The sequence below is a fragment of the Nerophis lumbriciformis genome, linkage group LG07 (assembly GCF_033978685.3).
Source record: "Nerophis lumbriciformis linkage group LG07, RoL_Nlum_v2.1, whole genome shotgun sequence".
Lineage (NCBI taxonomy): Eukaryota > Metazoa > Chordata > Actinopteri > Syngnathiformes > Syngnathidae > Nerophis > Nerophis lumbriciformis.
Window position 1 is genome coordinate 10,366,879 of NC_084554.2, and position 19,216 is coordinate 10,386,094.

General features: G+C 41.7%; 1 protein-coding gene across 4 annotated transcripts in view; it reads right to left on the reverse strand.

Moving 5' to 3' along the window:
• Positions 1-19,216, reverse strand: part of LOC133609843 (matrix metalloproteinase-16-like) — a 303,619-nt gene that overhangs the window by 74,811 nt on the left and 209,592 nt on the right. For all 4 annotated transcript variants that reach the window (XM_061965852.1, XM_061965851.2, XM_061965850.2 and 1 more), the window contains one exon: positions 14,593-14,754. In XM_061965852.1, the coding sequence (XP_061821836.1) occupies positions 14,593-14,754 (162 nt within the window). The remainder of the gene's footprint in view (positions 1-14,592; positions 14,755-19,216) is intronic.

Consider the following 19,216-nt stretch of genomic DNA (forward strand, 5'->3'; position numbering starts at 1 on the left):
CAGGTGAAAACTAATGGTTGCTATGGTGACCAGACAAGGGAGTGAAAAAGCCAGAAACTAAACAAAACATGACTAAGACAAAACATGATTACACAGACATGACAGTTTTCAATATATTATTAAAGTTTGACTGAACTATCTGACTGTTTTTTTGACATTCACTTTAGCGCAGCGTTTTTTTGACATTCACTTTAGCGCAGCGTAGGCGCGGCTTATAGTCCGGGGCGGCTTATTGGTGGACAAAATTATGAAATATGTAATTCATAGAAGGTGCGGCTAATAATCCGGTGCGCCTTATAGTGCGGAAAATACGGTACATATATATACACACACTCACACACATGTATGTATATATATATATATATGTATATATATATATATATACACACACACACACACACACACACACACACACACACACACACACACACACACACACACACACGTATATACATACACACACACACACACATATATACACACACACACACACGTGTATGTATATATACACACATATATGTATATATACATATCTGTATATATACACACATGTATATATACATATATGTATATAAGTGTATATATGTATATATATATATATATATATATATATACATATATATATATGTATATATATATATATACATATATATATATACACTTATGTACATATACACATATATGAATATATACATACATGTATATATATATATACATATATACACTTATATACATATATGTATATATACATACATGTATATAAGTGTATATATGTATGTATATATATATATATATATATATACATATATATATACATATATGTATATATACGTACATATGTATATACGTATATATACGTACACATGTATATACGTTTCTGATACGTATATACGCATATATATGTATATACGTTTATATATATGTATATACGCATATATACATATATACGTACATACGCATATACGCATATATACATATTTTTTATACATATATACGTATATATACATATACTGTATACGATTGTGTACATACATGTGTATATATATATATACGTATACATATATACGAATGTATACATATATACGCATATATGTATATACGTATATATGTATACATACATATATATACATATATACAAATGTATACATATATACGTATATATATATGTATATTTGTATATATACACGTATATGTATATATATTCACATGCATATGTATATATATACACGTATATGTATCTATACATATATACACACATATATGTATATATATATACGTATATAGACACGTATATGTGTATATACGCATATACTGTATATGTACGTATATATGTATATACGTATATATACACATATGTATATACGTATATATACACATACGGTATATATGTATATATGCATATATATGTATATACACGTATATATACGCATGTATACATATAATAATAATAATAATAATACCTGGGATTTATATAGCGCTTTTCTAAGTACCCAAAGTCGCTTTACATGTAGAACCCATCATTCATTCACACCTGGTGGTGGTAAGCTACTTTCATAGCCACAGCTGCCCTGGGGTAGACTGACGGAAGCGTGGCTGCAATTTGCGCCAACGGCCCCTCCGACCACCACCTATCATTCATCATTCAATTCACCGGTGTGAGTGGCACCGGGGGCAAAGGGTAAAGTGTCCCGCCCAAGGACACAACGGCAGCGATTTTTTTTTTGGATGGTAAGATGCGGGGAGCGAACCTGCAACCCTCAGGTTTCTGACACGGTTGCTCTACCCACTACGCCATGCCGCCCCATATATAAGCATATATACATATATATACGCATATAAACGTGTATATACATATATACGCATAAAAACATATATACGTGTATATACATATATATGCATATATATGTATATACATATATATATATTTATGCATATATACATAAATATATATACATACATATACATATATCCATATATACATAAATATACATATATACATACATATATATATTGCATATACATGAAAACAGACACGTTAAATGGATTTGCGATCCTTATTTTGCTCACTTAAGAAACGCAATCTTCTGCGCACAATCTTCGTAGGTCAGCTTTGCGTGTGCTGTCAAGTTTGCACAGTTTTAATACACCCAAACCTTTAGCAGATCAGGCCCATAGTTTCTCATCAAATGCTTCCTCCGGACAACGTACCACGACATACAATTGCCAATATGGAAACAGAAATCACATCGCGAGACTTCAGACCTTGAAGGGTGGATGAAAGAAATACTCTGCCACATTACCCGCGACGACGGTTCCAGTTTAGGTAAAGGAAACAATCCCAATGGATACGCTACAGACTGGCAAAACCATAAACACAATTTGGGGCAAAACCCAACTAAACGTAGCTATATATAACAACAAGATTCTTCCAAAACTGGAGTCAGAGCCTTGGCATCATTTAACATTCATGACTAACATGAGCGCTGAGGAAGATAAATCCGGGGAGTAGAGCGAGAGAGGTAGAAAGAGGGAACATGAGTGGGTTGCACGTATAAATAATTGAGCACATGACGACACGCGGATAACGTAGCAGGCGACGGGGGAAATGAGGATATGACTTGCCATGTGTTGATTGGGTCCAACACTTGTAGGACGAGATGCATAGAATACGGAAGATGCAAATGTGACAAGTCACCCCAACTTCACCCCCCCGAGTCATAAAACATGAGTAATTGCCTATACACACTCAAAGGGAATGTAGAACGCTTTAATGACTCCCATTATTATTCGAGAGAGTGAAGGCAAAGCTGCTTAAAGGAAGTGAAAGAGCAATTGTCAGAGGGACGCCAACAAAGGCAGATGATGCATGGAACTAATTGAATGACAGGCTGATCAGCGGATTAAAAAGGGGAGCGCAAACGTCCGTCAGTCCGCCGAACTGATCAGCTGGTCTTTACACGAGGGGGATTCCTTGCAGTGACAGAATTAAACCCAGTGAAATACACCCCAGATTAGTGACGGCAAATCTCTCCGCGGTTATGTAAGCACAGGGAGGGATCGCAGTCAGCTGGACAACAAAAAGCAGGAGCTGGCAACAAATGAACAGCTCAAATCTGGGGTTCGGGTGGGAAAAAAAACAACCCTTTTGCAAGTATCCACCGAACTCCGTAGGTACCAGTGAGTACTGAACACCTGGGTTACATGTGACCGGCTTTCAAGCGTATTCATTCTGCCTCGAGGTAATGTTACAATTTTCCACGGCAACAAAGCAATGCCTGATAGAAAAACTGTTCTATCAGGCGAGCTCAATGCCTCAATTGGATATGCCATATCAGATTGAGATTCAGACCGTAAAGGTGGCGCCGATCACGGCCGCCTCGGTACTCTCGTCATTTCGATAGGAGGCTAATACAGCTAATATAGACACTTACATCATGTGTTGCCTTCATTATAACACTTATATACGTCTTTTGAAGTCATGTTGATAGTAGGCTAATACAGCTAATATAGACACTTACATCATGTGTTGCCTTCATTCATACTTGCCAACCTTAAGACCTCCGATTTTGGGAGGTGGGGGGGCGGGGGCGGGGGGCGTGGCGTGGTTAAGAGGGGAGGAGTATATTTACAGCTAGAATTCACCAAGTCAAGTATTTCATATATATATATATATATATATATACACACACATATACATATACATATATATGTATATATACATATATATGTATATATACATATATATATATATATATATATATATATATATATATATATATGTATATGTATATATACATATATACATATGCATATACATATATATACATATACACATATATATATATATATATACACATATATATATATATATATATATATATATATATATATATATACAAGAAATACTTGACTTTCAATGAATTCTAGCTATAAATATATATTTCTTTTATTATATATATATATATATATATATATATGTATATGTATATATACATATATACATATGCATATACATATATATACATATACACATATATATATATATATATACACATATATATATATATATATATATATATATATATATATATATACAAGAAATACTTGACTTTCAATGAATTCTAGCTATAAATATATATTTCTTTTATTATATATATATATATATATATATATATATATATATATATATATATATATATATATATATATATATATATATATTATATACAAGAAATACTTGACTTTCAGTGAATTCTAGCTATAAATATATATTTCTTTTATTATATATGTATATATATATATATATATATATATATATATATATATAAAATAAATACTTGAATTTCAGTGTTCATTTATTTACACATATACACACACATAACACTCATCTACTCATTGTTGAGTTAAGGGTCGAATTGTCCATCCTTGTTCTATTCTCTGTCACTATTTTTCTAACCATGCTGAACACCCTCTCTGATGATGCATTGCTGTGTGGCACGCACAAAAGTATCGTCCTGTTTAAGAGTGTCACAACATTGCTGTTTACGGCAGACGAACTGCTTTACGGTAGACGAAAACGTGACTGCTGTTGTTGTGTGTTGTTGCCGCGCTGGAAGGACGTTAATGAAACTGCCTAACAATAAACCCACATAAGAAACCAAGAACTCGCCCTCCATCATTCTACAGTTATAACGTGATTGGGCAGGTACGCTGTTTATATTGTGGGAAAGCGGACTCAGGTCCGCATGGACCTGAGTCCGCCTGAATTTCGGGAGATTTTCGGGAGAAAATGTGTCCCGGGAGGTTTTCGGGAGAGGCGCTGAATTTCGGGAGTCTCCCGGAAAATCCGGGAGGGTTGGCAAGTATGCCTTCATTATAACACTTATATAAGTCTTTTGAAGTCATTTTGATAGTAGGCTACTATAGCTAATATAGACACTTACATCATGTGTTGCCTTCATTACATCACTTATATACGTCTTTTAAAGTAATTTTGATAGTAGGCTAATGTAGACACTTACATTATGTATTGCCTTCATTGTAACACTTATGTTATAACACTTTGCGGCTCCAAACCAGATTCAATTCTTATGTTTTTGGTCCAATATGGCTCTTTCAACATTTTGGGTTGCCGACACCTGTCCTACAAAAACCATATTAAAACGAAAAATAAATGTTTTCCCTCATCTTTTTTACATTTTCAAAAAAGCTCCAGGGAGCCACTAGGGTGGCGCTAAAGAGCTGCATGCCGCATAATAACGATAATCATTACATTCCCAGCACATAGTGATGAAAGATGGGTACATTTTATCCAGATTTGATGAATATTTGATCTCAATCCAAGACCGACTACCATGAGTCTGTAGGCACACTTGCTGGCGATCAAGATAACACAGAGCTGCTAGTGAGTGTAGCAAATGAATATAAGTCGCTCATGGCAGCCAAACAAAAATAAACAGAACCCAATTAGCACACATAGAGCCTGAAGGAGGTATTTTTTCTGTAAATTAAAACGACGACTCCTAGAAACAACCAGGCCACTCTTAATGTGATCTTTGTCAGGGTTATGGACAGTGGCGGTATTGTTCTTGTTGAAAAAACCCGAAAGCCAACCTAGGGGCTGCAATGTTGTGACAAAAGTTCCTCAGCCTTAATTGCACTCGGTTCTGTCAATGACATCCAATCCAACGCTGTATTGAAATGTGCTCTACATTACGTTCCAAGTGGATTACACGACAGCTTAGGGGGAGAAAGTCATTGAAGCTTGAAAGTCTGCTAATTCTACGCCACACTTTGCACGGGAAGAGTTATTGGTAGTGGTGGTAAGAGGAGCAAGAACGGGAGTCAAGTGACCTTTTAACATAGTGGGCTGCATTTTTCATGGGCAATCATAATGCAAGTCAGACCACAAGGATCTTAATGGCATGGACTAAATGTATCAAAGGCCCCTCGCATCATTCAATAGTTCAATGGAAAACGTTTAGACACACCGATGTGGAGGAGGAAAAGAGCAACTTTAACGCCTTCCAGCATGGTTATTCAACGAGGGTAATGACACCATACCGGCCCCCGAGTACAGTTCAAAGGTTAAAGTGCATCCGGCAGTGGAGGCTCCTCTATGGGGCACTAGGAGGTTAACCCCTTTACTACTGTTACCCCAGGTGGCCCTTGGCAAAGGCCTAGTACCTGACTGCCCCCTAGCCAGGGATACAGTGAAGACCTCAACGGCGGAGCAGGCGGAAGACGGTAGATTTAACAACTACCACAACGGTTGCGATGGCGAAAGAAAGCTGCAGCAGAAAAGGGTCCCCAGTCGTCTTGGACTCCATGCCACTGGACCCTGACCCGATTCTGTCAAAGATCGTGTGGTGACTGTCTGTGCACCAGTCTCCCCACGTAAAACTAAGTCACGCACAGGCATCCTCCATACCAGGAGGATCGTAGTACTCGTTTCGAGTGACCGCCGATGATGACAGTTCAAAGATTCGGAGACAAACCTTTTTGCAGCAAATTAGACACATTGGCAGATCCATGCATTGACATTTTAACCTAGCGAGCAAACATAGAACGCTAAGGTCCAAACTTGTGATTTACGTAACTAAGGCGTTCCTCAAAGTAACCCTTTAAGTCCTCTCCATTTTGGCAGTTATTGTTCGTAAAGTGATTTATGTAACAAAGGTCAGTAGTCATTTGTTCAACTTCTTCAGGGTTTTTCCTGCGTTCAAAATTGCGTGGCTGCTGCCTCCAGCTAATTTTGTGCCGCCCCCAACCAGAGCGATTGATGGCGCAGTCAAAGCGTTGAGGGGATCCGGTTTGGTGGCTGCAGGATTAGGTCTCTGCTTTTTGCAGATGATGTGGTCCTGATGGCTTCATCTGGCCAGGATCTTCAGCTCTCACTGGATCGGTTCATAGCTGAGTGTGAAGCGACTGGGATGAGAATCAGCACCTCCAAGTCCGAGTCCATGGTTCTCGCCCGGAAAAGGGTGGAGTGCCATGTCCGGGTTGGGGAGGAGATCTTGCCCCAAGTGGAGGAGTTCAAGAACCTCGGAGTCTTGTTCACGAGTGAGGGAAGAGTGGATCATGAGGTCGACAGGCGGATCGGTGCGGCGTCTTCAGTAATGCGGACGCTGTATCGATCCGTTGTGGTGAAGAAGGAGCTGAGCCGGAAGGCAAAGCTCTCAAATTAGCGGTCGATCTACGTTCCCATCCTCACCTGTGGTCATGAGCTTTGGGTTATGACCGAAAGGACAAGATCACGGGTACAAGCGGCCGAAATGAGTTTCCTCCGCCGGGTGGCGGGGCTCTCCCTTAGAGATAGGGTGAGAAGCTCTGCCATCCGGGAGGAGCTCAAAGTAAAGCCGCTGCTCCTCCACATTGAGAGGAGCCAGATGAGGTGGTTCGGGCATCTAGTCAGGATGCCACCCGAATGCCTCCCTAGGGAGGTGTCTAGGGCACGTTCGACCGGTAGGAGGCCACGGGGAAGACCCAGGACACGTTGGGAAGACTATGTCTCCCGACTGGCCTGGGAACGCCTCGGGATCCCCCGGGAGGAGCTGGACAAAGTGGCTGGGGAGAGGGAAGTCTGGGCTTCTCTGCTTAGGCTGCTGCCCCCGCGACCCGACCTCGGATAAGCGGAAGAAGATGGATGGATGGATGGTTTGCAAAAAATATACTACTTAATACTACTTAAATACTTAAATATCTACTTGACTTAGGATTTTACAGCAAACTACCCATCAAATTAATAAAAATGACAATACATTTTACGGTGTTCTTTACAGCATATTACTGTAAATTGAAAAAAACGAAACAATTTTTGCGTAAAAATTCGGGCGCATGGTCAGGATTAGAGATGTCCGATAATATCGGACTGCCGATATTATCGGCCGATAATTGCTTTAAAATGTAATATCGGAAATGATTGGTATCGTTTCATAAAGTAAAATTTATGACTAAAACGCCGCTGTGTACACGGACGTAGGGAGAACTTAAGAGCGCCAATAAACCTTAAAGGCACTGCCTTTGCGTGCCGTCCCAATCACATAATATCTACGGCTTTTCACACACACACGTGAATGCAAAGCATACTTGGTCAACAGTCATACAGGTCACACTGAGGGTGGCCGTATAAACAACTTTAACACTGTTACAAATATGCGCCACACTGTGAACCCACACCAAACAAGAATGACAAACACATTTCGGGAGAACATCCGCACCGTTACACAACAGAACAAATACCCAGAACCCCTTGCATCACTAACTCTTCCGGGATGGTACAACATACACCCCCCGCTACCCCACCCCCCCCACCTCAACCTCCTCATGCTCACTGTTTTTCCACAACTTGAGTTGATTTATTTTGGAAAACCTTGTTACATTGTTTAATGCATCCAGTGGGGCATCACAACAAAATTAGGCATAATAATGTGTTAATTCCATGACTGTATATATCGGTATCGGTTGGTATCGGTAATTAAGAGTTGGACAATATCGGAATATCGGCAAAAAAGCCATTATCGGACATCTCTAATCAGGATTGTACCACCTCTGCCTCAATTTGAGCCAGGAAAAACCCTGTTCTTACTAGTAGTGTTCCTCAAGGTTCCATTTGAGGTCTTCTCGTCTTCATCATTTACGTATGCTATTCAGTCCAAAAAACTTACAGGAGACTCAGAACCTTTTTGTTTAAGATTCTTAAACAAAAAAATCTACAACGCTGAGTTATGACTAGTTTTTTTTTGCAGAAGGTATTTCAAAAAACAGCAGAGAACTCCTGTGACAATATGAATAGAGCAAAATCAAATGTCTACCAGAGAGGACGCTGGTTCTCCGGAATACACACAATAAAACTAATACCGAAGGCTTGGAGCGTTCTGGAAATGTGGCCTTTAAAACGATTGAGTTAAATATCCTCTGCCAACTTGTGTTCCACTGACTGCCCATTGAAGTCCACAAAAGACTAGCTTGCACTCTTTATGGGCCCGTTAACACTGCACACCACATCTGATTCTTGTTGCCCTCAAGTGAATTTTGCCTATCATTCACAATCATTATGAGCGACAAGAACACACATGTCTTCTTTGGGAGGATTTTAAAGATGATTAAAAAAACGCTTGAAAAATGCGGCAAATGAGAGTCACCGTTGTAGCCTTCAAAGTTCTCTAAAACAACTTGAAAACCCTCCAACACTGCAAATATATATATCATGTAGTAACAGACACCTTCATAACAATATGTACAATATACACACTGCATGTATATATATAATGTAGTAACAGACACCTTCATAACAATATGTACAATATACACACTGCATGTATATATATAATGTAGTAACAGACACCTTCATAACAATATGTAATATGTACAATATACACAGTGCAAGTATATATATATATATATATATATATATATATATATATATATATATATATATATATATATATATATATATATATATATATATATATATAATGTAGTAACAGACACCTTCAAAACAATATGTAATATGTACAACATACACACTGCAAGCATATATATCACGTATTAACAGACACCTTCATAACAATATGTAATATGTACAATATACACACTGCAAGTATATATATAATGTAATAACAGACACCTTCACAACAATATGTAATATGTACAATATACACACTGCAAGTATATATATAATGTAGTAAGAGACACCTTCATAACAATACACACTGCAAGTATATATATAATGTAGTAACAGACACCTTCATAACAATATGTAATATGTACAATATTATCACTGTAAGTATATATATATAATGTAGTAACAGACACTTTCATAACAATATGTAATATGTACAATATACACACTGCAAGTATATGTATATAATGTAGTAACAGACACCTTCATAACAATATGTAATATGTACAATATACACACTGCTAGTCTATATATAATGTAGTGACACCTTCATAACAATATGTAATATGTACAATATTATCACTGTAAGTATATATATAATGTAGTAACAGACACCTTCATAACAATATGTAATATGTACAATATACACACTGCAAGTATATATATATAATGTAGTAACAGACACCTTCATAACAATATGTAATATGTACAATATACACACTGCTAGTCTACATACAATGTAGTGACACCTTCATAACAATATGTAATATGTACAATATACACACTGCTAGTCTATATACAATGTAGTGACACCTTCATAACAATATGTAATATGTACAATATACACACTGTAAGTATATATGTAATGTAGTAACAGACACGTTCATAACAATATGTAATATGTACAATATACACACTGTAAGTATATATATAATGTAGTAACAGACACCTTCATAACAATATGTAACATGTACAATATACACACTGCAAGTATGTATATAATGTAGTAACAGACACATTCATAACAATATGTAATATGTACAATATACACACTGCAAGTATATATATAATGTAGTAACAGACACCTTCATAACAATATGTAATATGTACAATATTATCACTGTAAGTATATATGTAATGTAGTAACAGACACGTTCATAACAATATGTAATATGTACAATATACACACTGCCAGTATATATATAATGTAGTAACAGACACCTTCATAACAATATGTAATATGTACAATATGCACACTGCAAGTATATATATAATGTAGTAACAGACACCTTCATAACAATATGTAATATGTACAATATACACACTGTAAGTATATATATAATGTAGTAACAGACACCTTCATAACATTATGTAATATGTACAATATACACACGTCAAGTTTTGAGAAAATGAAAGGATGCGGTAACTACATACAACCATCCACACATTATATTAGTTTCATTTACTTTCACGTAAAAAAACACTAATTTTTAGGGCTTTGCGACTTTTATTTTATTTTGTAGTAGTAGCGACTTCCTCTCGGTCAACTTCCTTTGTTTTCACTTTATCGAAGTGCACATGCAAGTGACGTCCAGGCCACATTGGGGCCACATTGGGAGCACATTGGGGCCACATTGGGACCACATTGGGACCACATTGGGAGCACATTGGGAGCACATTGGGGCCACATTGGGAGCACATTGGGACCACATTGGGGCCACATTGGGAGCACATTGGGGCCACATTGGGAGCACATTGGGGCCACATTGGGACCACATTGGGAGCACATTGGGGCCACATTGGGAGCACATTGGGGCCACATTGGGAGCACATTGGGGCCACATTGGGAGCACATTGGGGCCACATTGGGAGCACATTGGGACCACATTAAAGCCACATTGGGAGCACATTGGGGCCACATTGGGAGCACATTGGGAGCACATTGGGGCCACATTGGGAGCACATTGGGAGCACATTGGGAGCACATTGGGACCACATTGGGGCCACATTGGGAGCACATTGGGGCCACATTGGGAGCACATTGGGAGCACATTGGGGCCACATTGGGGCCACATTGGGAGCACATTGGGAGCACATTGGGGCCACATTGGGAGCACATTGGGGCCACATTGGGAGCACATTGGGAGCACATTGGGAGCACATTGGGGCCACATTGGGAGCACATTGGGACCACATTGGGACCACATTGGGGCCACATTGGGGCCACATTGGGGCCACATTGGGAGCACATTGGGGCCACATTGGGAGCACATTGGGAGCACATTGGGAGCACATTGGGAGCACACTGGGACCACATTGGGGCCACATTGGGGCCACATTGGGAGCACATTGGGAGCACATTGGGAGCACATTGGGGCCACATTGGGAGCACATTGGGAGCACATTGGGGCCACATTGGGGCCACATTGGGGCCACATTGGGAGCACATTGGGGCCACATTGGGATCACATTGGGGCCACATTGGGACCACACTGGGGCCACATTGGGAGCACATTGGGGCCACATTGGGACCACATTGGGAGCACATTGGGAGCACATTGGGAGCACATTGGGAGCACATTGGGGCCACATTGGGAGCACATTGGGGCCACATTGGGAGCACATTGGGACCACATTGGGGCCACATTGGGGGCACATTGGGGGCACATTGGGACCACATTGGGAGCACATTGGGGCCACATTGGGAGCACATTGGGGCCACATTGGGAGCACATTGGGAGCACATTGGGGCCACATTGGGATCACATTGGGATCACATTGGGACCACATTGGGACCACATTGGGAGCACATTGGGGCCACATTGGGACCACATTGGGAGCACATTGGGACCACATTGGGAGCACATTGGGAGCACATTGGGAGCACATTGGGACCACATTGGGGCCACATTGGGAGCACATTGGGGCTACATTGGGGCCACATTGGGACCACATTGGGACCACATTGGGACCACATTGGGGTCTGTGCGCGTTTACACTGGAGTCGGACAAACATCCCATTTTACTTGCAGTGTAAACAGTCAGCTGGCAAACATCCAATTGAGGCCACTTTGGCCTGCAGAGTAAAGACATCCACCATACACTACTTTTCCTGCTCAACCTTCTACACAACTTCGCATTGATCCCATCTCTGGAGGTCCCGCCACTGACCTTATTTTGATTCAACATGGAACGCTGCCATGGGGGGCGGGGGGGAAAGGGAAAGGGGCCAATGGCTGAGGGAATAGAGAAAGATTGCTCTGAGAGAAGCTGCTGTCACTTGTCCTGCCCTTCAACTCAAGAACAAAGGAGGGGCTGGATGGAGAGAAGTCAAAACACAAGAGGGATGAGGAGAGATTTGATCGCTTGCCCAGGTCTGTCACTCCCAAAGGTACGTACCCTGGTCATGTAAACAGATGGCAGGTTCTTTTGTGTGTGTGTGTGTGTGTGTGTGTGTGTGTGTGTGTGTGTGTGTGTGTGTGTGTGTGTGTGTGTGTGTGTGTGTGCAGCCATTCGTGTGACAGCCCGCTGTCATTTCAGTGGAGTGTAACTGGTCTACAGTCTCAACATCTATGAGGAACAACTCAGTCTTGTCCAACCAACTTGGATGACAAACTGAGCACGAGATGACAAAAAAACATCTACAGAAAATCTACAAATATGACAAATCCAGGGTTGGACTCCGCCAAGGCTGCCCTTTGTCACCCATTCTGTTCATAACTTTTATGGACAGAATTTCTAGGCGCAGTCAAGGCGTTGAGGGGATCCGGTTTGGTGGCTGCAGGATTAGGTCTCTGCTTTTTGCAGATGATGTGGTCCTGATGGCTTCATCTACAAACCCCGTTTCCATATGAGTTGGGAAATTGTGTTAGATGTAAATATAAACGGAATACAATGATTTGCAAATCATTTTCAACCCATATTCAGTTGAATATGCTACAAAGACAACATATTTGATGTTCAAACTGATAAACATTTTTTTTTGTGCAAATAATCATTAACTTTAGAATTTGATGCCAGCAAAACGTGACAAAGAAGTTGGGAAAGGTGGCAATAAACACTGATAAAGTTGAGGAATGCTCATCAAACACTTATTTGGAACATCCCACAGGTGCAAATTGGGAACAGGTGGGTGCCATGATTGGGTATAAAAGTAGATTCCATGAACAAACAAACAAAGATAGGGCGAGGGTCACCACTTTGTCAACAAATGCGTGAGCAAATTGTTGAACAGTTTAAGAAAAACCTTTCTCAACCAGCTATTGCAAGGAATTTAGGGATTTCACCATCTACGGTCCGTAATATCATCAAAGGTGTCAGAGAATCTGGAGAAATCACTGCACGAAAGCAGATAAGCCCGTGACCTTCGGTCCCTCAGGCTGTACTGCATCAACAAGTGACATCAGTGTGTAAAGGATATCACTGTCAGTAACTAACTGGATGGCTCAGCTCCTTCTTCACCACAACGGGTCGATTCAGCGTCCGCATTACTGAAGACGCCGCACCGATCCGCCTGTCGATCTCACGATCCACTCTTCCCTCACTCGTGAACGAGACTCCGAGGTACTTGAACTCCTCCACTTGGGGCAAGATTCTCTGAACCTTTTGATGATATTACGGACCGTAGATGGTGAAATCCTTAAATTCCTTGCAATAGCTGGTTGAGAAATGTTGTTCTTAAACTGTTGGAAAATTTGCTCACGCATTTGTTGACAAAGTGGTGACCCTCGCCCCATCCTTGTTTGTGAATGGCTGAGCATTTCACGGAAGCTGCTTTTATACCCAATCATGGCCCCCACCTGTTCCCAATTTGCCTGTTCACCTGTGGGATGTTCCAAATAAGTGTTTGATGAGCATTCCTCAACTTTATCAGTCTTGTTTGCTACCTGTGTCAGCTTTTTTGAAACATGTTGCAGGCATCAAATTCCAAATGAGCTAATATTTGCAAAAAATAACAAAGTTTTCCAGTTCGAACGTTAAATATCCCGTCTTTGAAGTCTATTCAATTGAATATAAGTTGAAAAGGATTTGCAAATCATTGTTTTCTGTTTGTATTTACCATTTACACAACGTGTCACCTTCACTGGTTTTGGGGTTTGTATCCTATAGTAATTAGTACCTTTTTTTGTATGTTCTGCTATGTGGACCCTGCGTAGGGTGAAGTATTGCTATCAAAGATCTGGCCTCACCATAAATCTTCTGGATACCCTGCAGGTCGTCCAGAGGTAGTTTGAAGTTCTCAGTGTCCATGTACTGGTAGAAAGGAGCCATGATGGCCGTGGGGTCGTTGGAGTGTTCCAGTCCCAGTGCGTGGCCAAGTTCATGGACCGCGACCAGGAACAAGTCATTCCCTGGAAACATGATGGGAGACAAAAAAAGAGGGAAAGAGAGAGTCATTCCTGGATTCAAATGTAAACCTGTTGGGAGCATAGCTTTTGGATATGGGAAAGTTAAGGAGACGGATCATTCTGGTAGCTTTGCTCTGATGACATGGAACCAACGGGAAGTGATCCAAAGAAAGTGAACATGGATGTATAGTTTGGACAAGGTACAATGTAGGTGCCTAGCTGGGAGAGTCATGCTAGCCACTCGTTGACGGTGTGCACGACACAGAAGCAACATTGTAATTAGTCTGCGGTTATGGTTAACCCAACCAAGTCTGAACTTTTTACTCTGACTTTTGTGGTCGACAGCCAACCCTCACACATATAATTTGGATTTCTTACCACCCCTGCCAACAGTGGCTTGACTACCCTTAATGTAGACTACATCACACGATACAAGCCATAAAAGGACTGATTTATCGAGAACATGGGTGCCTGAAACTGGGCCCAAGTGAAATTAAATGTGCCAAACACAGCAATTTTAAGCATGAAACACAAATAACCAAAACGTTTCTATATTTAGTACCAATATCAATGATAAATGACAAGTCGTTAGACAGCTAGTTAGCCTTGCGAACATTCCATCAATGATTGTGTGAGCGTTAAAGGTGTCCCAAACTTTTTCACTACCGATACGATGGTGATCTGATCCGATATCAGAAGAAATTATACATACTCTTATCATTTTGTAGTGTGGAATGTTAGAAAAAGTTTGATCATCGATCACGACTGTGTGGCCTCCCAGAACAACACCAGTATCATCAAGTTTGCAGATGATACTACGCTCGTCGGTAGGGTTGGGTATCGAGTATCGATTGGAACCGGGACTAACTTTCCGATTCTCCCGGAATCGTTCAAAAGTTTAAATTTCGATTCCTAGTTTCGAGAGTATGGGGTATCGGACTGTCTGATTGTGGCAGTCCGCTCCCTGTATGATCAGTGCCAGAGCTTGGTCCTCATTGCCGGTAGTAAGTCGGACACGTTTCCAGTGAGGGTTGGACTCCGCCAAGGCTGCCCTTTGTCACCCATTCTGTTCATAACTTTTATGGACAGAATTTCTAGGCGCAGTCAAGGCGTTGAGGGGATCTGGTTTGGTGGCTGCAGGATTAGGTCTCTGCTTTTTGCAGATGATGTGGTCCTGATGGCTTCATCTGGCCAGGATCTTCAGCTCTCACTGGATCGGATCACAGCTGAGTGTGAAGCGACTGGGATGAGAATCAGCACCTCCAAGTCCGAGTCCATGGTTCTCGCCCGGAAAAGGGTGGAGTGCCATCTCCGGGTTGGGGAGGAGATCTTGCCCCAAGTGGAGGAGTTCAAGTACCTCGGAGTCTTGTTCACGAGTGAGGGAAGAGTGGATCGTGAGATCGACAGGCGTCTTCAGTAATGCGGACGCTGTATCGATCCGTTGTGGTGAAGAAGGAGCTGAGCCGGAAGGCAAAGCTCTCAATTTACCGGTCGATCTACGTTCCCATCCTCACCTATGGTCATGAGCTTTGGGTTATGACCGAAAAGACAAGATCACGGGTACAAGCGGCCGAAATGAGTTTCCTCCGCCGGGTGGCGGGGCTCTCCCTTAGAGATAGGGTGAGAAGCTCTGTCATCCGGGAGGAGCTCAAAGTAAAGCCGCTGCTCCTCCACATGGAGAGGAGCCAGATGAGGTGGTTCGGGCATCTGGTCAGGATGCCACCCGAACGCCTCCCTAGGGAGGTGTTTAGGGCACGTCCGACCGGTAGGAGGCCGCGGGGAAGACCCAGGACACGTTGGGAAGACTATGTCTTCCGGCCGGCCTGGGAACGCCTCGGGGTCCCACAGGAAGAGCTGGACGAAGTGGCTGGGGAGAGGGAAGTCTGGGCTTCCCTGCTTAGGCTGCTGCCCCCGCGACCCGACCTCGGATAAGCGGAAGAAGATGGATGGAGTTTCGATACCCAGTCCGCCGACCGGAAAAAAAGAATAAGTCCGCCGACCGGAAGAATAAGCCGCTGAACACCAACGAAGAAGCGCCCACCGCCGGAAGTGTTAGCATAGCCGAGTCTATGTAGCCGAGCGAGTCAGTCAAGCATGGATAGCGGGCGTCGGCGGTCGAAAGTGTGACTTTATTTTACTAAAAAAAATGAAATATCGGCGAAATGTAACATGTGCGACAGGACTGTTTCGTGCTAAGGAGGGTGCACGTCGAACATGATGAAGCACCTCCGAGTTCATGGAGTACAAATAAATGCGTGTCCCGTCTTCGACGCGCTGCACTGACCGTCCTCCTGACGCCCAGCCTGGCACCTCGGTGACTGCACTGCAGTCCGAATCCGGTAAGTAAAACAATATATATGCAATAAATAATGTGTTTTGCGCCAACGTCGAGGCAGCTAACAAATTAGCCCGCGTATTTTTTCATAGACAATTTACAACCTGCTACCCAGGCTCCGCGATGTGCTCAGCGTACTCCGTTCACCGTAGCGGCAATGGGGAAGATGTCGGTGCCACAGACGGAAGAGTGCCACAGAAAGGTCACTGCACACATAGTCAAAATACTGCATCCCTTTTCAGAGGTGGAATCTCCAACATTTAGGTTAGTTAAGCAATAACGTTAGAGCTAAGCTAATTGATACTGGGCTAAACAGTAACAGCAACATTACATGTTTGTTTATGTTTGCAGGGATATGGTGAAAACTCTCAACCCAAAATACATACCACCTTCCAGGGACTACCTGTCAAACACATAGATGGTACAAGAAGAATTGGAATCGAGAATCGTCAGGAATCGGTATCGAAACAAAGAATCGGAATCGTTCGAATTCAAACGATACCCAACCCTACTCGTCGGACTGACCACCGGGGGAGCTGAGGCAGCGTACAGAAGGGAGGGAGCGAAACTGGTGGCCTGGTGTCAGGATAATAATCTCTCCTTGAACACAGACAAGACCAAGAAGATGATTATTGACCCACGGAGAAGGATTGCACAGTACACACCTCTGTACATAGGGGGGACAGAGTGAAAACCTTTAAATTCCTCGGGACCCACATCAGCGAGGACCTCGCCTGGGATCACAACACCGAACAAACAATAAAGAAAGCCCAGCAGCGACTGTACTTCCTAAGAAGGCTGAGAAAATTTGGCATGCCACCCAAAATTCTCAGCAACTTCTATTGAAGTACGGTTGAGAGTGTCCTTACCAGCTCAATCACGGTCTGGTATGGAAACTGCACTGCTAAGGACAGGAAGGCACTCCAGCGAGTGATTAAAACTGATCAGTACATATCAGGAGCAGCCTTCCCCTCACTACAGGACATGTACTCTACCAGGGCCACCAGGAGAGCACACAACATCATAAAGGACAGTACACCGTCTCTTCAGCCTCCTACCATCAGGCAGACGATACAGGAGCCTGAAATCCAGGACTACGAGACTGACAAACAGTTTCTACCCACAGGCCATCAGGCTTGTGAATGCTAGCTTCCCCCCCCCCCTTTTTACTTTTATCCTTTGACCAAAAGACAGCTACCCTGACCACCCCCGAACTGTGAACCATCACTGTAAACACTTTTTACCTTTGATCACTAAAGACACTTTAACTGACGCTGTGACCAAATGTCACCTCCATATTTATACTGTTGACTGTCAATCAGAATGTGCAATAATGTTATGTTACTCACTGTGCCTTGCATATAACATTTCTATTTTTATTTTTAGCTAAATACCGTGTGACTTGTTGAAGGGTGGACTAGCAAAGTAAGATTTTCATTGTACGGCAAACTGTCTGTTTAAAGGGGAACATTATCACAATTTCAGAAGGGTTAAAACCATTAAAAATCAGTTCCCAGTGGCTTATTTTATTTTTCGAAGTTTTTTTCAAAATTTTACCCATCGTTATATACACCCGTCCATTTTCCTGTGACGTCACACAGTGATGCCAACACAAACAAAAATGACGGAAAGAACAGCAAGGTATAGCGACATTAGCTCGGATTCAGACTCGGATTTCAGCGGCTTAAGCGATTCAACAGATTATGCATATATTGAAACGGATGGTTGTAGTGTGGAGGCAGGTAGCGAAAACGAAATTGAAGAAGAAACTGAAGCTATTGAGCCATATCGGTTTGAACCGTATGCAAGCGAAACCGACGAAAACGACACGACAGCCAGCGACACGGGAGAAAGCGAAGACGAATTTGGCGATCGCCTTCTAACCAACGATTGGTATGTGTTTGTTTGGCATTAAAGGAAACTAACAACTATGAAGTAGGTTTACAGCATATGAAATACATTTGGCAACAACATGCACTTTGAGAGTGCAGACAGCCCATGTCAGGCGCGCTAAGAACATATATTTTTCCACGATTTCAGCACTCAAGTTAACCATACCTAAATAGACACAAAATACAGCATTACACAAGACTACCCTAATGTACTCGAATGATTGAAAAAAATAAATGT